Source organism: Poecilia formosa, unplaced genomic scaffold (genome assembly GCF_000485575.1).
Source record: "Poecilia formosa unplaced genomic scaffold, Poecilia_formosa-5.1.2 Scaffold15, whole genome shotgun sequence".
NCBI classification, from domain to species: domain Eukaryota; kingdom Metazoa; phylum Chordata; class Actinopteri; order Cyprinodontiformes; family Poeciliidae; genus Poecilia; species Poecilia formosa.
The window spans coordinates 1454070-1477457 of NW_006799954.1; the positions used below are offsets into that span (position 1 = coordinate 1454070).

The window sequence follows — 23388 nt, forward strand, 5'->3', positions numbered from 1 at the left end:
AAAAATGGAAAGGTCGAAAGTTGTTGAACAGGCGCGCAGGATACACACGCACACACACACACACGCACACACACACACAAGCGCTCCCCTGTGAACACATGTCTGAGGAGAGCGTGAATGGAGAAAATGCACCTGCAAAGAAAGAGACAAGTAACTCGCAGCAACTTTTTTTTTTTTTTTTTCCCGAAGACAGCTCAAGTTGTCCCGCAAGCGTTTGTTATTCCAGCAACGTGAAAGGTGGAAGCAGTGGCTGTGACCCACCAGAGAAGTAGGAGGAGAGGAGCTAGCAAACCAGGTCCCATTGATAGAGCGCATGGATTGTAGTTCTGATCATATTTACTCCACCTGTCCTGTGGGGGGGAAAAAAAAAATCACGACAAAAACTCCATGAACATATTCCTGCTTGGGAAAAAAAAATAAATAAAACAACAAAAAAAAAAAAAAAAACAGTAGTGTTGTCTGAGCACTGAGGAGGGTCCAGTTCACGGGGGAAACCCTTTTGACTCGAAATAAGAGAAGGCTGTGTTGGGTATATATAAAAAAAAAAAAGAAAAAAAAAAGAAAAAAGGGGAGGAGGATGGCAGGAAAGAAAGTGGTGGTGGTGCCAGACGCAGCGGCAGTAAGAAGCGTACGTACGTGCTTTATCTTAGCGGCTGAGTGTGACGTGATATTGCAGCCTTGCTTCGAGAGCTCTGCAAGCACCAAGCAAAAGCGCGTCTATTTCTCTTTGTGTTATAACTCACAAGTCAAGCCAAACATCTCACATCCACCCACCAAAAGGATCTTTTCTTTCTTTTTCCCCTCTACTCATCTTTTTTTTTTTTTTTCCAAAACGAGTGGAGAAACGCGACTTTACCAGAGGCGAAACCATTTGGGAGAGAGAGAAAAAAAATAGACGATTTAATTTATAGTAACACAGTAAAGAATTCGCTCGCTTCTTCTCATCACTCCAAGAATTTCTTCTTTCCTTCTCCTTTTTTTCCCCCCCTGTCTCCTCTCTCTCTCTCTCTTGGTATTTCTCTCTTCTGCTCGGTGGCTGTCGTGCGTTTGTTGCGCTCCGGTTTTGATGGGAAAAAGCCAGCAGAAGAAGAGGAAGAGGACAGGGAGGATATGAGCGGGCAGAGCGGAGTGTAACGCATTTTATTTCCATCCACTGAACCATCTTGTTGCGCCGGACTTCTATTGTCGGGAATGGGGAGTATTGATTCACCGAAGGGCTGCAGAATTTATTTATAAGGATGTGGCCAGTGTTGGGAAAATAGCCATAGCTTCCGCAGTGTAAGGTAAGATACTGTTTTAATTGTAACAATGATTACGATTGTTAGAGATGAGGGAATTTTCCAGTGTCATGTCTCTGATAAAGTTGTTACATATGTACCCCGTCAATATTCAACACGAAGAACGTTTATCCGCTCGCATTAGTCTGGGGTGCTTAACAGATTTTTTATTTTTATTTTTTTTAAGAGCTGATCTCCCCCTTAAGAGACAAAAATCACTTTAAAGTGCTGCGGTATGAGATGTAGCCCCCTACGTGCCTTTTTATTCACAATCTACTCTTAAGACAAAATTGCTCCAGGAAGCCTGGGCAGTAAAACCGGGACTCTCTTGACGAGCGATTTCTCATCTCCGGAATATAGATTATTTTATTTTTTTGTGTTTTGTTTTGTTTTTGTGAATGCCTTGCATGGCCACAAATCTTGCGGGAGGGCTGTGGGATCATATGGGTTTACATATCGCAGCAAAAGCTGATCTAACTCTGCACAGCTTCCGCAAATCCTTACATGACACATATTATGCCAGTCTGCTCGAACGGAGAGCTCCCCCCCCCCTCCCTCATCATCATCCTAAAAGAAGTTGGGAGACGCAAATGTATTTATTCTCTGAAAAACTGCAATCTGCAGCCTACTTTGGGATTTTTTCACGCCTACACTCGCATACACACGTGCGCGCGCACACAGGGGGTACACACGGTTTGAGAATCGCGCACACGCATGCACATTCTGCTGTGACACTGCTCACAGCTGCATTGCCTGTAGGATTAAAGCAATCAGGACATCGCATTGCATTCTCTCCCTCTCCCCTCTCATGGGCCTGCGTTCATGCAACACTCGCGCACGCGCCAACACACACGCTCAAACCCACTCAAATACTGGCTCTTTATCAAATTACATTATCAAATATGCCAAGCTCTGAATTCGAGAGCAGGTTCGTGCGTATTTCTGAAAGCGCGTAGAAGGAAAGAGAGAGAGATTAAAAAAAAAAAAAAAAAAAAACAATAGTCATGCATGAGGATGCATTAATGACATATTGGCTTATTTATGTTTTTTTTTTTTTTAAATGAAATTCACCCTCCTCTCATTGTCTGACTGTCCAGCCTATAGTCAAAAGAATACAGTTTGACTTAAAAGATCCTGGTTACTGCATAAAAAAAACAACAAACCGTCGCATACTAAAACTCGTGAGGACCTCCATGCCAATATTCGTAGTTTGTGTTTGATCAGTATGCCATTCTAAACAGCTATATGCGAATATCTCCTGAGACGGTGCCAATCCAAATATGACCCAATTAATAATGTCTAAATGACTCACATTATTGCGCCCACCTCCCTCAAAAATAAAAAAATAAAAAAATAAATAAATTAAAAAAAAAACACAAAAGGGCTTAAGCTGCCACAAGGTGGCAATGTTTGCACAAAGTATAGTGGAAAAAGGAGACAGGATGAGGGGGTTTCAAAAGACATGCTGCTGAGGTTAATGTGTCTTTTTTCACCCTCTCCATGGAAGGACTTGGCGAGAACTATGTGAAGCATGTCAATTAGACTTGACAGAAATCATCCATAATGTGTCTGTGCTCTGATTTAATATTCTTTTTGCATGATGTTCTTCATCTTTCCCTGCAGGCCAAATGACATAGGATGAAGGCTGTTCGAAACCTGTTGATTTATATATTTTCCACCTATCTTCTGGTTATGTTTGGATTAACTGGTGCCCAAGATTATTGGTGTTCCACTCTGGTCAAGGGGGTCATTTATGGATCATACTCGGTGTCTGAAATGTTTCCCAAGAACTACACAAACTGTACGTGGACGCTGGAGAACCCAGACCCAACCAAATACAGCATCTACCTTAAACTATACAAGCGAGACTTGAGCTGCTCCGAGTACTCTTTGCTTGCTTATCAGTTTGATCACTACTCACACGAGAAGATAAACGAGTTGCTCAAAGTGAACGCATCCATTGTATATCTCTGTGATTCAAAGAATAATTACATATTTTTGCTGTACGACAAAAATTTTGCTCAGCTGCGGAGAGTTTTTCCTTACGATTACAATGGATTGACGCCACAGAAGCTGGATGAGGAGGAGCAGTCTATCCTGGAGTTCTTAGTATTGAATAAGGCGAGCCCTAGCCAGTTTGGGTGTCAAGTGCTTTGTACGTGGCTGGAAAACTGCCTGAAAGCAGAGAAAGGGACAGTGGAGGCATGTGGGATCGTGTACACCAAATGCACATGTCCTCAGCATTTAGGCGATGGAGAATCAGAGAGCATGCTCATGCTCAATAATGTGGTTTTACCTTTAAACCCACAAACGGAGGGTTGCTTGTCACCTCAGCTACATGTCGGTCAAATCTGCAATCTGAGTGCAGAAGTAAGACGGCCTCCTAAAGAAGGTAAGTATCCACTTATCTTATTTGTTTTGCTCAACTAGTAGAAGATGTAATGCACTCTACTCTCTGCATAGATAAGATAGTAGACATGTCAATGAAATGTGCACGTCTGTCACTCCTTCCTCTGCCCTAAATGCATGTTTGAACTATGATGGCCCATGAAACAAAGAGCACACATAGATATATGGACTGCAGTTGACTTAGAAATGTGTCAACTGCAGATTTAAAGCTGACAGGGGAGTTGGGTGTAGTAAAGACCACGCTTGCACAAAGCAGACCACCTAAAGGGGTTCTTTCATTTGGTCAGACTAAATTAAAAACGCATTGCAGTGAATTTAAAATGGATGTGGTTTTGTTTTGTTTTTTTTGGGGGGTTTTTTTTTTTTGGTTTTGTTTTTTGTGCAGATCAGCACAAAGCTAAAATGGCTGCAAATCCAAAGATACTCTGTTTGTGTTTGTTTATACATTTATGTCACAGTCATCCTTACAACAATTGACAATACTAATCTGGACACATTTTTCTTTATTATTTGGCATTCAAGCCACTGGAAAAGAATGGGATCATTGATGCAGCAGTGTCAAATTACATTGTCCAAGCTAGGACCTAAAACTTTGTTGCTTCGTCTTAAATTCTAAAAGCTGTAGTTCTTTTCAAAAGTATTCATACCCCTTGAATTGTTGAATATATTCTAAAAACCTTAACATAATGGATTTTTTTGTGATAGACAACCATTATTCAAAATTGCATAGTGAAAGGAAAATAATGTTTTAAAATTCAAAATCCAATAGGACTGAATTGCCTTCAAAAACGACAAAAGAAAACACCCAATATCTCAAGCTCCCAGCATCTCAGGGACAATTATGTAAAATATCCTGAAAAAAGATTGTCAAACATGACCATCCACCTACACTGACAAACAGACAAGAGGTTCATGGTAACTGTGGTGGAGCTGCAGAAATCCACAACTCAGGTGGAAGAATCTGTTGGACAGTCCACAAATATATTCCTTATGAAAGAGTGGTTAGATTGTTGAATTATTAAAATAAATTCATATGAATTAAATCTGCTGACATTTACAAGCTATGTACAGGAAATGGCAAATATTATGGAGGGAGTCTCCTGTGGTCAGATTAGAGAATCTTTTTGGCCTATATGAAAAATACTGTGTGGCTGAAAACCTTAAACTTACCACCTCCACTATGAAGCATAGTGGCAGCATGATGCTGTGGAGATGCTTTTCTCCTACATGAACATGGAAGTTGGTCAGAGTTAAAAGATGGAAATAAATATAGGACAATCAGAAAACCTGTGAGATACTGGGAAAACTTGAGACTGTGGTTAACGTTTTGGCAGGATGATGACACTATTGTTAATCATCAGAGCTTCAGTGTAATTGTTGAGTTCAAAAGATTATTTTTTTCCAATAATGTAGAACAAAATCTTTCTGAGATTCTACACTAAGATTCTCAGATAGATCTAGTTCACAGGCCAGTAATGTTTCACAAGCACTCTATGTCCAACATGAGTAAATTTGAAATTTTCTGCAATAAAAGTGGTCAACAATTTTAGATGTGCAAGACGTTGCAGCTGTGATCGCAGTAAAATGTAGTGATTTTTACGTATGCCACACATTTAGTTTTTATAAGAAAATGTAAAAATGTGTATTCTTTCCCTGCCACTTTACAATTATGAGGTAATTTGTGGTAATCTATCACATACAATCCCAATAAACTACATTTACTTTTATAGTTGTTACAGTTGAACATGTGAAAAACACGAGGGGGTATTGATACTTTTACAAGACACTGTAATCAACAATGTTTGAATAAAACCGTCACAGTTTTTGAGGTGTTCAGCAGGTATGTTGCCCATTCGGTGTTGCCATAGAGCAATGCAACGTCTTTTTTTGTGTTGGAAATCAGCAATAATTTATGCAGTGGAATGCTTACTGGAGAAAATGTCACAATAATGGTATCTGTTTGCTGTTGAAATTCACACGTTCACCTGATATGCACACATCCCCACACATTCACACATTAATGAGCTGTCATGATAAGGATCGTTTTTAGTTTCTCAATTAGGTTTGCACACTTAGAAGAGGGCATTTTTCAAGGTATTAGATATGTGCTGTTTTCTTTCCTTATCTCTGGAAAGTTGTTTTTAGACACGTGAATGGTTATGTTTTAACAGAAATACGCAAAAAACAAAAACAAAGGTAAGATAAAAACCTCACACAGTTTAATTTGTGGCATACTTCAGGAAAGCTACTTTCATTGAATCGTTAATTGATATGAGTTACAACAAAATTTAATGTCCCTTTGGGGAAAAAAATAAAGCATTTTTGAATTGTAATTGAGTTTAATTGAATTTCTCACTAGACACAAAGGATGAACACAGACCCGATAACAATAAATTAACTTTCAGGATTTTGGCAGAAACATTTTGCTAGCAGAAACATGATATTCTGAAGTAAAACAAGCAGCATCCTGGAAAACAGGTGGCAGTTCTCTTATCCAGGCAAATACCAGAATGTGTATTGCAGTTGTTAAGCAGTTTGGTCAACTCTCCCCCAAGAGTTGCTAAAAGCATTAAAATCTGTAGGAAATGTTTGAATTGTGTAATTTCTGTTATTTTAAAAATAACTTTTACACAGTAATACTATTATGAGTCATTCTCTAAATAATGTAACAAGTATGGATGACAAAACCACTTTAAGTGCAATTCGACAACCACTTCAGTCCCTTAAGCAATAATGCATGCAGTATCTGATGTAAATTACTATTAAAATTCAGCCTGCGGTCAAGTAACAAGTGCAGTGAAAGCGAGTATGATTCAGCTTTGTATTACTTTTTTTTCCATTACTGTATGATGTAGCGACAGACATATTACCAGGAAGCATTATTATTACTTTCATGGGGAAAAAAAAAAAATGCTGCTTCAAAATAACATTTCACATATTTTTTCTGTTTGCATGTTAATAACAGCTTAAGAGTACAGCTTATTTTTTTTTTTCTTTTTTTTTCTCCTCTCAGAAGATTTTCTACGAGCTTCTATTTATAGAGTTGGTTGATGGGAGGTTTTAATAAATCCTTTTTCATCTGGATAACCGGGAGATCACCACTGGGTTTAAAAGAGCACTGTGCTTCCTGTGGCATCGTAGTGACAGAGTGGGTGTTGCTGATGAAGAGCAAAGCATTACAAACAGCCGACAAGAGCTCCATTTGATAAAGATCGCATGTCTTTGATCTTCTCAGTTCCTGGTAGGCCATTGCTTTTGGAGCACATCAAAGAAAAGCCAGGCTGGAGGTTGTATACTCAAGCTATTGGAACCTCAATACCCCAGCGGTGCTCCACGTTGAAGAAGTATACCACTTAAAGGTTAAAGCTCTTACCTAGTTTAAGGTGATTAGGCAGACAAAAAGACAGACCTCATTGCTTGACATTGTATCACTTTCAAAAGCCAAACCTGGCAAAACCGAATCCAGATGTGCCACTTGGATGACTCATATATTCTGTGTTATTTTTAATCACATGTTCCCCTTTCATGAATAAAAAAGTTTTAAACGGAGGCACAGTGGCACTCACAGCATGGCAGATTAAAATTCTCCTTTTTTTTTTTTTGTCCTGGGTGTTCTCTGTTTGTGTGGGTTTTTCCTCCCACGTCCCTCACAATCAAAATCAAGCAGGCTGATGAGTCTTAGCTCCTGCAAAGTGAATGACGGTGTTCTTCTTCCTCTTCTTCCTTTTGCTTTGAAATCCAATTAATGCTCGGATTAGCTCAAGCTAGTGTGACTGAATTTTGGAGCATGGGAGGTAATTGCTGGTTTAAGCAGAGGCAAGCTTTAGAGTGTTTTACAGATTTCCACTTTTAACAAATTTAAGGTGAGAGTAGGCAGACGTTCAGTAGCTAAACTCTTTGGTATCCATGGGTTGGCATGAAATTCTCATAGCATTATAACCTTAAATAAAAATTTGTGAGCTCTATATTTTAAAGACATTTGCATAAAAGATAGCGTTACAGTGTCATTGAAAAGAGAAAATCCAGATCAATCAATACATTTTGATTACTGATTATTTGAAGTTAAAGCATAGATAGTAATAGCATATAGTTTCTTGTATTTAACGCTTCCTAGATCAACTCTGGAGAAGTATTAGCAATGTAATTCACAACAATTGGAGTTTGGTGCAGTCACAGTTCGGTATGTGTTTGCTACATTTAAATCAGGAGGAATGAAGAACGTTGCTTTCTTTATTTGACATTAAACAAAGATTGTTTACGTTTTCTGGCAATAATGTAACACAATCTGAGTGTGTTTCCAGAATGAAGACTCAAATTATCTTTGGGCAGACTGGGTAGACTCAACTCCGCCACAGGAGTTGAGTCTGCACTTTAGTTTATTTTACTCTATACCTGTGATCAGTACGTTATGCTTAATGTCGTCTCAAGTGAGCAATTACATTCCAGGTATAGTCAGTTGTATCCTTTCGCTGTTAAACCTTGCTGACAAAAACCTTTGGTTCGGTCAACCTTTCTTTCTCCATTGTCTCTATAGCTGACTAAGACTCCATAGTTTCCCTGTATAGAAGATTTCAGTGCTTTTTGAAATGCTTCAAACTGATACGGTGCCTCTTTTAAAAGTTGTAATGTAGATGTTTCTTCTCCACGTGCAAGAGTTTAAAGTAATTCTATAACGTGTGCTGAACTGAAAGGCGTACACCAAGACGTTTGGCACGAGTAAAATTAAAAGTTAGTTACCTGCTGGGGTAGCTTGCCTTAAGTTGGCTGATTAGAAAGCTGACTAAGTTGGCCACCTTGACTTCGCTGACTGTAGTTTAAAAAAGTGCTATGTTGACAAGGCTGATGAAGTGGTGCTTCTTTAGTTCACACGGTAGTCTTATTTTTATTTTATTTATTAATAATAATAATAACAATTCTTCTTCTTCTTCTTCTTCTTCTTCTTCTTCTTCTTCTTCTTCTTCTTCTTCTTCTTCTTCTTATTCTTATTCTTCTTCTTATTATTATTATTATTATTGAATAATCTTAAGAAGTGTCCAGGAATGATTGTGTTTTTCATTTTACCATGAAATATCTCAGCATCAGTAACCAGTTCATGCTTACACTTTGTAGAGATTGAATTAAAAGATAATGTGAAAATGAAGATAAATAAGTATGGGTTCCATGGATTTGGAAAAAAAAAGAAAGAAAAAAAAGAAAAACGGTCCAAATGATTCAACATTAGAAGTGAAATTCCCAAAGTTTTCAGATGAATATTTTATACTGTAACTCAGCGTGTCCCCCACTTTATTAGAACAATGAGTAGGCTAGAATTGAGTTTGACATCATAGATATTAGTCCTATTTATTTCAGAAAAAAAAAAATATTACAATAAAGTGCATGATCTAACTCAATGTTTCATCCGGCGTCTCTAAGAAATAAGTCAGCTATTATAGAAACAAAAGAAAGAAGGAGTTTTCACCACGTGAAATTGCCAAGATTCTCAAAAGAAGCTTTTTCATTGCAACAGCTTCTTACAACACAGACATTATGCCGTGTAGAAAATGACAAAAGGATTTATTAGCAAATTAAATGTGTGTGAAGCGTTATGATGCACCGTCACCCGCCAAAGTCCTGAGCACTGCAGCAGCTTAGCCTGGCTGCTGCATATAGTGAGGGCCTTTATTCACTTTGGATCTCTGTCAAGTCACTCAGTAGTCACACTGCATTATACTCACTCCCATTGTTCAGTACACTTGGAGGCCATTTTAGTTCCAATTCAGTGAAGGAAAGCGCTCAGATCAACAGCATAGAATCTGTTTTGTCTTATACAGGCATTATCTGTCATTAGTTACAGTAGGCATCTCAAATAGCCTGTGTCCCAATTGCCTCAGAAATCCCTCCTCTTTAAGGTTTTCTGAGCCCTCAGCAGATATTTTTCCCATGTTAAGTTGTTGGATTTTTAGGTTTAGTATCTTTAGCTTGTACATGGAGCTGAGTTCACTATTCAAACATATATGCATACAACTGTTCCTGCAGCATACATGACACATACGGTTCAGAAAATGTCAAATATCAAAACCAGAAACAATGAGCTAAATTGTTACTTTATATTTTATATAGAGTATTAAAATGTATAAGCAGTTCCCAGGGTCTCGTACAAATCTATAAAATGCATATTTCATGAAAGATCCAATCTGTAAATTAATAAACCATCATCCTTGAACATTTTGGTACAATGGTGCTTTTTTATATCTTTCAATTACACTAAAGTTAAGTCCACAATTATTCACACGCTGGCAGACTTAGATGTAAAATATTCTACTTTAACCAATAGGTTTGTGAAAATGAGACAGGCATATTTAAAAAGATAGTAAAACAACATAAAAAGAGGAACAGATAGAATGTAATATATATATATATATATATATATATATATATATATATATATATATATATCTCCTCTTGCCATCATTGGAAAAACATATTGGAAAAACATATTATTAGCATTACAGCACTCAGACATTGTAATTGCTGACCAGTTTTTGTATGTTTCCACTGGCATTTTGACAGTGTTTCTTTGGTGATGGGCTCCAAATAATTGAATAATTGAGGTTAAAATCATCCATGCTGTCACTCATCTTTTGCCCCCTTTACAGATTCTCTATGAGATTCAAGTCAGGACCTTGAATCTGACAGAGTGACATTGAAAGATGACTTAAAACCAAAATCTACTTGAGGTGTGAATGGTTTTGAAATAAACCCAAATGTGAGCTATCCCCTTTAACAAACACTTGGTTTGATAAGTGAGGACATGATTTGCAGCAGTGGTCACATATCTGGAGGACTTCCTAAATATAGGGGTGACAAAAATCTCACTTGCTGCACAAACTTTTACAGCACGTAGTCTTCAGATTCAGTTATGTCATATTGCCCTTTCCTCCTTCTCTAAACAAAACGTTTTGTTTCTCTCTACTTCAAAAGGCGATGGGTTTTCTATGCTGCTGCTGGATTACCACACCCTCCTCCCTATGATTCCCGCTTCAATTGAATTTATTTATAAACCCTTTTCCATAAACTAAAACGCGCTCTTTACATTTAGTTCAGTTCTGACCCTGGCTGATAAAATATGAGAGATTATTGACCAAACCAAAATAGATCTCCGTGAGACGTCATTCAGCATTGAGACCATCTAGGTGACCTCTTTCTTAATATTTGTTGAGGCAACATAACCACAGTTCATTACAGTACACTAACAGCACATTATAGAAAATGATTGTTTAGGTGTGACAGATAACCTTGGCAGTTGGAGAATGATACACATTTGGTTCAAAACACATTTCATACTTGATAAATCAGTTATAACCCCCCCTCCACCCCCAAATAAACAAAGGTACAAAATGGAAAGGAAGTGAAATGACCAACACTCCAGTTTTACACATTTACAGAATAATAAAGCATTTACTGGAACAAAACAACTCTGGGAAAAGATTACGTGCATTGAAAACTGTTGTGAAAGGCAATTCTGCCTTTGGCACGTGTTTCTTTTTTTTATTAAAAAAGAAAAAATATCAATATACAGCTTTTGATAAACAGAAAGCAGATGTGTTTTTGATGAAAATGCCATTCCTTGCAGATTCATTTGATTGCCTCACCTGTGTACAGTAGCACCTATAAACAGATGTTGCGTACTGAATGTGCCAACTGCATCGTAGAGTTAGAAATGTCAACTGAAGGCTTCAGGAATATTCACTGCTAGTGAAATAGTCTATTGGTAAAGTCTGTGTGTATCTTCATGCACCGAAAATACAGTTTGCAAGAATTTTAACCCTTGTGCTGAGAAAGATGTGATGAAAAGTATTCATTATGAGTCACTTTAGAAGGGCTTAATAACTAGATTGCCTTGGCTGTGAAGATCAGAAAATCATATTCAGTTTCAAAGAAATATTTTGAGAAAAACAGGGAAAAAGCCAAATCAAGGGAAACATTCTTCAGACTTACCATAGACAGGTTATTCTCTTACTCACAATGCCATACTTGTCATAGACCCTAGAACCCATGTAGCAAATAAAAAAAAAAAACAATATCTAAAACATGCAGTCAAAAAAACATGCCCGACATCTGATCTCTTAATACCGAAGCTGCCGAAGAAGGCCATGTGTTTGTTTGAGAAAATAAATTCTGTGCTGTGCTCAGAACAGCATGAACCGACTTGAAATATGAGGGGAATGCTTCAAGATGAACAAGTTGGAAATGACTGTTTAACAGTATTTGGCTTAACTTTGTTTTTGTTTTGTTTTTATGCCAATGAAATGCAAAAGTTTTCAGCAATAAATAGGGAAATTAAAGATCAGCATATTTAAAATACGCATAATACTTCTTTGCGGAAATCTTTTTGTAAATCATTCTCAAGTTGCAAAAAAGGAAAGAAAGAAAAAAAAAATGTCAAGAAGTAACTGAACCATAAGCAAAGGCAAGGTCAGAGCATAGTAGCAACACTTTAGCAGGTGTTGTTAGTAGCTTATAAACAGTCCATGTAGTTAGCTCAGTTGCTTCTAGTTCTTGTGAGGGTTTTTATGTTTCCAGTTTCTGTGCATGTGTATCAGATGGTTACATTGTAGATGCTTGTATATTCAGTAAGAATGTTTGCAGGTCTACAGATGTGTATATTTGAAAATACTCAGGATTTGGTTCTGCACAATGTCTGATCTTAGCATTTGCTTGCATTTGAGAATATTCTACCTTCGCTCTACCTGCCACAGTCTGCAGCAAAAGTCCAAAAGATTATTGTTCCACTTATTTAACTACACAGTCAGAGCAGTTGATTTTATAAACTTCTACTTTCTTCTTATTTATTTATTTATTTATTTGTTTTATCAAAACATATCTTTGGTCAAAGCGGCTGAAAAGCTCTTTATTAACTTAACTCAACTCACAAGACTCTTTTTGTACCAGCCAGTACTTGAAGGTTGCGCTGTGAAGTTCTGAGTATAAATTATGAGATGAGGATGAAGATAAGGTTCTCTTCAGATGATTCTTTCATGGAAGTCCTATTTATATGTGTGTGTGTGTGTGTGTGTGAGTGTGTGTGTATGCGGCTTAGTAGATCAAGGCACAAACCTCAAAAGTCATTTGAGTTCACTGAAGATCTTCTGCTTTTAAGCAGGGGCTTTAATTTCCCTCTCTAGTCATACATAGTTCTTGGAAAGTTTGCTTGGTTTTTCAAAACTCAATATTTTCTGCTTTATTACCATGTGTTGAGGACCTTTCAAACACAAGACAAAGATATATGAATTACATTATGACCTTAGCAAGTTTTTTGATTACATGTGAACATGAATTATTTGAAATTTTATAGTGCTTAACTGCTCTATGATGTCCCTCTCAAAAGAAAAAAAAAACATATAGCCTAAATAAGGTAGTTTAAGCCTGAGTCACTGACAAAGATTTCCAGGTGCGAAAGCCTCTTGAGATTCCAAAGTGTGTGCTTTGTACTGTGTGGAAAATTCAACACATTATTGTGTTGATGTGTTATCTACCATAATGTTAGGAAAGGGCTTTTAGTCACCTTTAAAATCTAACTTCTTAGATTTTAAGAATTTCTTAGATTTTAAAGGTGTAGAATTCAGTTCATTTCAATGAAATTTAGCGTGACAAAGTAGTTAACTGTAATAAAGTGGAAGGAAAATGGCACAACCTGCAGCATTTATGTGTTACCTAATTAGAAAGTGGACTCCATTTGTGTCCCATTTAATTTCAATATAAGCACACTTCTCCTGTAAAGGCCAGAGAGATTTGTAAGGGATCATTTGTGAGCAAATAGCATCATGAAAACCAAGGAATACAAGAGATAGGTCAGAAATAAAATTGTGAAGATTAACAATCTGTCAGTTACCAGATTTTGAGATAGATCGAATATGGTGTCCAAGTCTGGGATGATGCTCAGATGATGTCATGGGAAAATTATTTTAATTGGATTAGTTATATCAGGAGTGTGGATTGTATCCTGTCAAAATGACAGCTGACCTTCAGATTTTTCCTTAATTCAAAAAACAAAAACTGGTCGACTCATCAAGATATTTGGTTGATGTGACACCTGGAAAAGAATGCTTTTCTTTAGCCGAGACACGAGAGTTGGTGAAAGCTAATTAGAAAATTTAATAAATCAAGATAAACAGTTCTGGAAGAGCTCGTAGATGCTGCAAACTCTGAGACTGGCAACTTCAGTCAGGACAACGACCTTAAATATACCATCAGAGTCTTAATGGTATGATTCATACTCGTTAGAAGAACCCAAAGTCAAACCTCAGTTTCTAAATAAACAAAATGTTCCAGACAAAATACTTTTTTTTTCTTTTCCCAAGCCAACATTGTCACATTTTTATATACTAAAAGAATCAGTATTTCAAATGCAGCTTCCTATTTTAGTTACCATCCATCACAAGTCATTAAATACCAAAGCAAAATTCTTAAATCTACCCAAACAGGTTCAAACTTGATCAAACTCATATTTCAATCAATATATCTGTTTTTCTTTCTCAGTGCTCTGTTGTAGAGATAGTAACAAGTCTCTCTTTTTACCTTTATTATCTACCACAAACAATAAACATCATGAGTAATGGTTGTTTCCCATAATATTACAGTGGGATTTGTAATCAGAGTAATGGCTTATGTAATGGATTCAGTCCTGTGATGTGAGGGTGCAACACCTTTTGTTCCTAAAACTGCGGCGATTACCCAGTAAAATCAAACATGAGCCATAAGTGAATGTGCAAGTCAGATTTATTATTAAACCCATATGCATCTTTTGTGTTATGAATCATGATTAGATTTGTGTACCTGCATATATGGTCTTCTACAATGGCTCATGAATTATTATTGAAAATCCACAGGCTTATCAGACCTGCTTTGAAGTTTTTGTTTAGCTCTTGTAACTTTGCTTGTTAAAAATAAAAGGTGAACAAAACCAAAGTCATAGGCATTGACATCACTGATTTGTGATGTGGAAATGCTGAAAATAAGCCTGGCTTAGCCAAAATAATATTACAGCCAGAGTGTTGTAATTGTTAATCAAATCAGTTAGGGATGGTTCAAAGTTGATCTGAGTTCTCACTATATCTTTTGTAATTCATATTCAACGGCACTGCTGTGCCACCGCTACAATAAACTCTTGTTGACCTTATGATGACCTTATGATTCAGAGGAGAATAAAAAAAAACCCATCTCATATTAAAAGGATTTTTCTGTTCTCATAAATGTAACAAATAATGCATCCCTGTAAGTGAAGATGACCTGCCCATCTTATAATTTTGCTGGTTGTTTATTATCATAATTCAGTGCAACAATTTCTCGTTTCTCGCCTTAACAACAAAAACTCTCTTAGGATTGCCCAGAAGAGAAGAGTCATCTTGATTTTATTGCCTGCAGTCAGCACTTGGTGTGAAATGAAGGTTTTATATTTTTGCTAAACAGCAAAAATATGCAATTCAGCTGACTTGTAAGAAGGAATTTATACAACAGTTGTGATTCTCATATGACAAATTCTTTTACAATGCCAAATTGTTCCAAGCACTATTCATGCTCTGACGAAAACATGACCAAGATTCATGTGAGTGCACTGCGGCAATACCCCACAGCCTTGATGGGAGGGCAAGACACAGGACGATATTGTTTGGATAAACACACCCAAATATCATCTCCATTTTTTCTTCATAAAAAAAAATAATAAAAAATTTATATATATATAAAATAAAGTTCACTTTTATGGGGAGAAGCGTAGTGCAGGATAGTTTATCAAGCTCTAGTTGTGTGGAGCTAGAGATTTCAATGTGAATTATGCTCAGCTTTCAACCTTCTAAGATGCATGGCGTCTGCATTTCAGCACAGTTAGTTTTGGTCTGTCACTGGATGGCTATTTCAGCCCACAGAGGAGAAGCATTTGCATAAACATCCACCCACAAAATCTGGCAAATGAGTCTGTCACTCAAAAACACTGTCTGTGTGGTAAAGTGGAGGCAAAAATCTTTCTTTTTTTCATCTCAAGGGGTCTCTAGCTGCTCTAACAGGCAGTCTGTTTGCAGGGTATGGCAAGTGTCCTCGTGTAGCTGTAATGGATGCTGCCTTTAAACTTAGAGGGTATGCTGTGATCTAGGGCAGCATACATAATCATCCCAAGTACTAATAGCACCCAGTCTATGTGGCTCCAGGTAAATAATGTAACATCTGTTTGACCCAAAGTACTTGCACCCTCTGTTTGAGGCATTTAGTCTGGAGTTGAATTTTATGAGGAAAAAATTATAATTTTATCTCAGGTCCACATTTTTACCTCCGGTGATTCCACTAATATGTAAATTCATACCTATTTGTCAAGATGAGGAAGGCCAATTAATCCTGCACCTGTCTACACGCCGCACAATATTTCTTCCGGTTGTCCTTCTGTATACACTAACCAGGCTTGTTTCTCGTTGCTTGCGTGAAGGTGATTCATGTACATACTCCAGGAACACACAAAACATTGCATAGAAGGTAATTAGAAAACAAATCAAAAGCCATAGATGAACGACAATTAAGCAAACAAGAAGATTAGCTGGAATAATTGTTGTAAGACGGAGGTTTTTGGCAATATGGACTTTGTCAAAGAAAAAGTGCATTATGTTTAGCAAATACTGAACATAATCTAGAAAGAGCTTCCAAAAATCAGCAACTGCATGAATAAATAAACTTCATGAATAAATAAATATAATTACACAGAGAATATTGTTTTGTTTCTTAGGTGATCCACTTGCATATTTGTTTATTTCATGTCTGACTGACTTTAAAAGATTATTTTTTTGTTTTGTTTTCACAAAAAAAAACGGTTAAACACAGGCTGTGATTAAATGCAGCGCAGAAGGGTGTTTGCTATCTAACATTCTGCTTACATTCAAACAATCACAATTATTTGTAATTTTAGACATTTCTTTAGGGCTGCCTTGCAAATTGCAGCAGTTGTGCTAGACAGATGCAAGGTGGGATAATTCAGTAACAAAACTATTTCTAACCAAGGCAGGTTACACACACTTGCATTGCCTGTATGTTTCACTCTGCTGTTTAGCTCCACTGTCTTTAAAGTAGGACTGTTATATAACGCAATATGAGACATAGAAATTATCACTGTGCAACTTTCTTGTGCCAGATTGCACACAGCTTCTGTACTTTTCAAAAGAGAAGCTGTAAATCTCTGCGTAGCCTTTTGCTAATTAAAATCAGAAAATCTGCAGTCAGAGTCAACAGAATGATATTTTGATTTCAGCAATTGCAGCTGGGTTTTAGCATTCAAAGCTTCCTTTGCAATGATGATGGGGGGATTCACTTATTTTTAAAGATCCAGCTCTTTTGGTTTGGTCCTGCAGAGGTGCTGACTTTTAAAATGCCTGTTCATTTAGTGTCATTGCCAGTTTTTCTTTATGCTATGTATGAAAAGACTTAATATGCTTTCAAAATGTCATACATTTTTAGATTAAGTATGATTGGTTTGTGTGTTGATTAGCATAGCATTTTTTTTTTCTAGCGTTACATAAAGAGCACACAGGTTTGTTTTTGATTCTGCCTGGATGAATATTTTTATTTTACAAATTTTGTACTCAGCATTTTGTACTCTCTAATATCACTGAGATAAAGCCAAATGTGTCTTCGCTTTCTCCTAACACTTATACCTTTTTATCTGGCTCATTCTCTGTGCCAATTGTACCACTACGCCAGTCTCCTACCCTTCAGTCTTTTGCATAGTGGTAATGACTCTGGCCTGTCTTTGCATGAGATTGGCTGCATGATGTGCCAGTCAAAATCAAATCCTGTCCTTGCCTGCATGGATTCTCAAGAGAGAGGAGTAGGCTATTTGAAGAATAGGGACTTCTAGTTTGTTACAAACTGGTAGGTCTTCAAGCCGGCTTGTCTGTGAACGACTCATCACTGCTTTGAGACTTTGTGCTAATGGATACTAGGTTTATGAAGAAAAAAGAGGACATTTTAGCAATATTCTTTGGGTATCTAACAATAGACTTTTTTTCTTTCAACAAATCAAGGAAATGTTGCATAAAACACAAACTACAATTTAAAGAATCAGTGTTTAAAATATTAGTCAATTTGGTGTGGATCTTATGCCTTTCCCATTTTAAATTGGTTATTATGCCAAAAACATTACAAATGCACCTCGTTTATGTTTTTAAATGCAATAAATGTTCATAAAATATTTTTGAATTTTAGATTTAAGATGATCATATTAAAAAAATGTGAAAAAAAAAAGTTTAGTACAGATAAGAAACTCATAAGATTTCAGCTCTAGGATTTTTAGCAACCAATGGTTAGCCAGCACTATTCTCACAGGGCTTATTGTACGTATTTTATTGTCGCTGTTTAGTTTGTCCAATGTGTTGCCAAAATTTTACCACACTTAATTCTTCAATAAGGTCAGGCAGCCCAAGAGGACACAACAGTTTAAAAGCAGTTTCCTTTATTACCTCAAAATAATAGCCTCAAACATATATAACATCAATAGTAAAAGCATAGACCATAAACATGGTTAAAACATAAACGCTGACAACATCAGCCAAGTGCTTTGTGGAATACACTTCAGTTTGATGGGAAAGGTTTAGATGTTTTAACAGGCAGAGCTCTCAACCATTTTTTTCTGGGTGCCTTTGGTTCAGTGGTAGACTAGTTGTCTTACAATCAAAAGATGGGAGGCTCTACTCCAGTTTCCTCCTTTCACAAACCAATGTGCCACCAGGCAAGCCACTCTGTGCCAATCTGTGTGGGAAGAAAGGAGGGCAAAATATCAACTCTGCAACATATATTTTTGTTTTTGTCAAGACTTAAGAGCTTTGTGTTGCTACATGCTGCATGTATTATTTGCTTTTGTACTTTAATAATTTCAGTGTCAAAGGGTAAATTCATTTGACTTTAATACATACAAACTCATCTGTAAAGCATCGTAAGCAAATTGTGAAAGCTTGATTTTTAGTAGCTGGGGTGTTGAAAAGAAGAAAAACTCCATTAATCCCAGACTTCCTCATCAAACTATTCACATAAAAAAAAAGAAAAACATAAAAAAACAATCCAAAAGTCCTGTGCGTAGGATGGGAGGGCATCTAGTAGTGCAATTTTCACACAATTGCGTACGCCCACCTGATTTCCAAACTTCATGGACTTCATAAAATATAAAAAAAAAAAAAAAGGCTCGTAATTACAGTGCAGTGCAATATGTTGCGGTGGATGGAAGGCGCTTTTGGTTCATAATGTTGACATTTTAAGGGAAAGCTTATAGATTGTACAACATAAACTAGGCATGTAAAATGCGATTTATTTGAACAGACGCATCAGAAAGCAGCGTGGGAAGGTTCTCAATTCACTTCTCTTGTTGAAAGTTATCCTTAGCTTAGGATGATACAAGAGCAACTTATTAATAGTTTCTTAATCATGAGCCGGTTAAAAATCCGTTGTTTCCCAGGAACAGTGAGTACCCAGAGTGTGGCGTACAATTCCTGTGAAATGTGACCAAGAGTGAATATCTCAACACAAAACCTGTGACTCATCATGTCATAACATTTTTTTTGTTAGCTTAAATGTTTTACAGCTCATTGTTAACCTGCTGAAACAAATAACCAGTGCTTATCTGCACAGACATTTTTTTTTCATGACAATACTGCTCTAACGTACTGAAATAAGCTATGTACTCTTTAGTGGTTTTTTTCTCTTAAGTTACTTAAATTCATGCTTATGCAATATTAGTAAAATCAGTGTTAAATCTCTAACTACGAAGGAAATAATCCAAAAAAAAAAAAAATGTTTCTACATAATATCAAAAACTTAGACACAAAAACCAGTCTCACCTTTGTTTGTCAAAACAAGGACCTGACCCTTTAACACGTCCCCTGCGGACAGTTCACGGCTGAGGGTGTCTTTGTGGAAGAGCTTAGAACTCGCCACTATCAAAAAAGTGGCAACTTTTAAAAGAGAAGGTTGGAGCCAAGTACATTTTAGAGGTATCCTCTGCAGAATAAAGCACGCTTGTAGTTTTGAGAGCGCTGGCTTTTATTCACTCTGTTACACCTCACAGTTGGTAGCCGACAGGGCAGCATAGTTTCCTGCAGCAAGTCCCGGGGGTCTGTGGAGACAGAAGGTGCTGTTGTAATTGCAAAAATTCCTTTTTTTTCTGATTTCAAAGTGGCTTTGCTAGTCAGACTTCTAGAAGAGTCTCAGTATATGGCACATTTGGCCCAGGAAATACTAATAGTATGTTTGATAAACAAAAAATATTCATAATATTCATTTTACATATGCATATATCTCATTTTCCACCCTAGGTTGTACATTGGATTACTTTGGTTTCCTTCCTTTTTGTGTTTTTTTTTTTACCTTTGGCATTGCTTCTTTGCACTGACTCACACAACAATTTCCATTTTTTTTTTAAATTTCTCAGTTCCTCGTCATGCCTCTGCTCCTTGAATTCTTGTCCCTTCCACCAGAAGAGATGAGGACAGACAGAAAGAGAGAGAGAGAGAGAGACAGAACAAGGATGTAAGCTGGAGAGAACCAGCACTTATTATTTATCAGACATCCTATCTTGACAGCCATCATGCTAAACCAATCAATTTGAAATGGTGCGTGACAAAGCCGCATCAAATATCCATTGTTTTCTTATAACACACAGTCAAATTTAATTATGCTCTTAAGTTAAGCACAAACTAAACTTTTCATAAAACATGTTTATTTGTTGTGAAATTTGTACTGTTAAGATGAACATCTCATGCCCTCTTCAGACCAAGCAGATTTCAAAAGGACTTTTGGCAAACAATGAGTTGCCGCTTCTTCTCTTGAACTCTTCAGAAAAAGTCTCCTCTCTACTTGATCTTCACTCATCCACAGAATATTTTTGTGAACTCATTTTTTTTTTCAGCTCTAAGCAGGAGAGGACAAAAGAGAAAAAAGGAAAGAGGCACAAATGACACAGATGAGATGTGGTCTAGTGTTGGCTGCTTTATTTTCACCGAAACCAGCAATTCAGTCCTTAAAAAGCTGAAAACAAACTGGTAGGTTGTTAAAAAAAAGAACACCATCATCAATTATTTTAAGGAGATAATGCAATTCTTGAGCTAACAGCATAAAAAGACGTATTTGCAGGTAGGTGATGTAGAAAACATCACCTACCTTTATAATGCCTAATAATGCCTAACATTTATTAGGCATTATAAAATCCCTGCGCTTACTACTAGTTCATGAAAGAAATGAGAAAATAGTTTATTTTTGCACATTATCCCCTCTTATTCACAGCAAGGTCTTTTAAATAAGTTACACAGTATTTAACTGCATGTAGAGCTTTTGTTTCATGCATATTTGTTTTTATTTCTTATTCCTCTTTATGTTTTTAGACCCCAATCATCCGTCTAATATCTGTCTGAATATTTTGGTCAAAGTAGTGTACGCCCTTCACAGAGACAAGTTAATAAGTTAATTCTGTCAAGACTTATGATTGAAAATATAGTTATAGCAAGTAACTATGCTACCTTCAGCTGTTATGCTGTATATATCAAAACACATTTTGATATATACAAATGTATATATCAAAATTTTAAATACCTTAAAAGAAATTTGTCAGCAAATTCAGCACATCATTATAACGCTGCTTCTCTGCGCTGTCCATTGATGCTGTTTGCAACCACTCTTAGGAGCATTGGAGTTTTTTTTAATAGTACTTTGTTGTAGTTTGTGCATTTGCTGATCCATGTTAGATTGTTTGAACATTCAAAAATGAAAAAAACAAAAAAAACAAAACAAAACTACACATGGCATTAAAATTTTGTAACAACTGTATTATTTTTTTTAAAGATTGCCCAGAATCTGTAGACAAGCATTAAGTTATCATACACAATCACTGTGTTTTGTACAAGTTAGTGTTGTCATTGTGTTGACAGTAAGGTACAAAAGTACATTTCTATTTTGTATTTGCTGTGTCACAGAAAGCTGTCTACTGCCTCAGTGAGGGGGATCCAAACAAAAAATGGCTGCTATGTTAATTCAGTGTTCACTTGTGTAATCTGTTTAGTCTTTGATTCGGTGCATTCAAAGACACCTTTGTTTCCAAAGGAAACATTAATAGACCGTTTTTACGTGTGAGGCACTTTTACAAGCCTTTGATTTTGTCCCTTTGAAAAACAAATCCATGAAAAGAGGTCATGTGACACACAGCTGCTGTGTGTGCATGCGTGTGTTTGTGTGACGGTTTTACAAAGCTAATGAGTATAGAGCAAATGACACCAAAGTAATGATGAAAATAATCACAATTCTATTCCATTCTCCTCTCTGAGCTTGCGTTTAAGATTTGTCAGTATAAATAAGATACAATCTTGAACCCCTGCATCATATTGACTTTCAACATTTCACTTTTTTTTTTATTACGTACCCATTTTTAATGACAAAAATTGAATACAGGTGTGCTACCTCTGAAGCTGCCTAGAAATTCTTTATTTGAATTTATTTTAAACTTCCCCATAATCACAGAACGTGAAAAAAAGAGAATTAATGACAATTTAAATTACCTTATTTCTGGGCAAGTTTTTGTATGTATTCATGCTGTCCTTGTAAGTAAAGGAGCATGGCATAAATCTCCTGCAGAATCTCATGGTCACATCTAAATTCAAAAAGGAAAACTAAAAGCCAAATCACATTCACACACATATTGAATGATATTGACTAAAACATTAGCACTATTTTGTCTAAATGGTGTGTCCTTGTGGCTCATTAGGTGCCCATGTGCTCACTCAGTATATAAAGAACCACTGCTTTGGTCTTTTCAAAACTAAACATACATACACTTTCTCCTCTATCTTAATTTCTTTCTGGTTTATTGTAAAAAAGAGAGAGCACAAGATTGTCAAGGTAATTTTCACCAAAAATTACAGTTGCATGCACTTGTTGAAGTAAAGATTTTATACAAAGATAAACATTGTGGAAAGTACTTTCGTCTTCATTAGAAACTGGTATTAAGTTAATCAAAAATAAATACAGAACCATAGGTAAGCAAAGTGCACAGTAAAGTGTCCTGAAAGGTCAATTGTTGTGAATTAGTGGCATATAAATAAAGTGGATGTCAGACCATTATCAACATTAAAAAATATATGTCTTTACATTTCACAAGATATGCTTCTTTTTTAAATGTAACAATAATTTTCAGGTGTTTACTGAAGCATGCATTTTAGGTAGCTGGCAAATTATCTGTTTCAAAATAGGAGAATGTAAAAGAGAATTTATGATGATGCTGCGATTTGTGCTTTTTCAAGCTTTTGTTTCTGGTCAGAACAAAGAAGAAACAGTTCTGTTAATTAGGCTTGTGACGTGTTTCACTTATTTTCACAGCTCTGCCTAATCTCATCACTACATCTGACTTACAAAACCTTATGAAACGCATCTTTCAAATGATAAAATAATAGCGTCAAGCAAGCTATCACTCTGTGTGTAAAGACTCCTTCAAGAACATTGGTATCCATGGAAACCACTGCAAAAATTGATGGTGCATTAATAGTCAGAGGTCTTGTGTTGTGTAGCATCCCTAATCGCTGTTCAATTTGAAGGACCCAAACTCTTTATGTACATTGACACCTTGCACATAACAAATAGGTTGTGCCTCTATGTGCCACAGAGGAACCTTTCAGACAAATGCAGAATTTAAAGATTTGCAGAATAATAAGAA

General features: G+C 36.4%; 1 protein-coding gene across 1 annotated transcript in view; it reads left to right on the plus strand.

Moving 5' to 3' along the window:
- The first annotated feature begins 608 nt into the window (after positions 1-608).
- adgrb3 (adhesion G protein-coupled receptor B3) overlaps positions 609-23388 on the plus strand; it is a 123344-nt gene continuing 100564 nt past the window's right edge. Inside the window, exons 1-2 of the mRNA XM_016668552.1 lie at positions 609-1283; positions 2901-3669. Of these exons, the coding sequence (XP_016524038.1) occupies positions 2916-3669 (754 nt within the window). The 5' untranslated portion in view covers positions 609-1283; positions 2901-2915. The remainder of the gene's footprint in view (positions 1284-2900; positions 3670-23388) is intronic.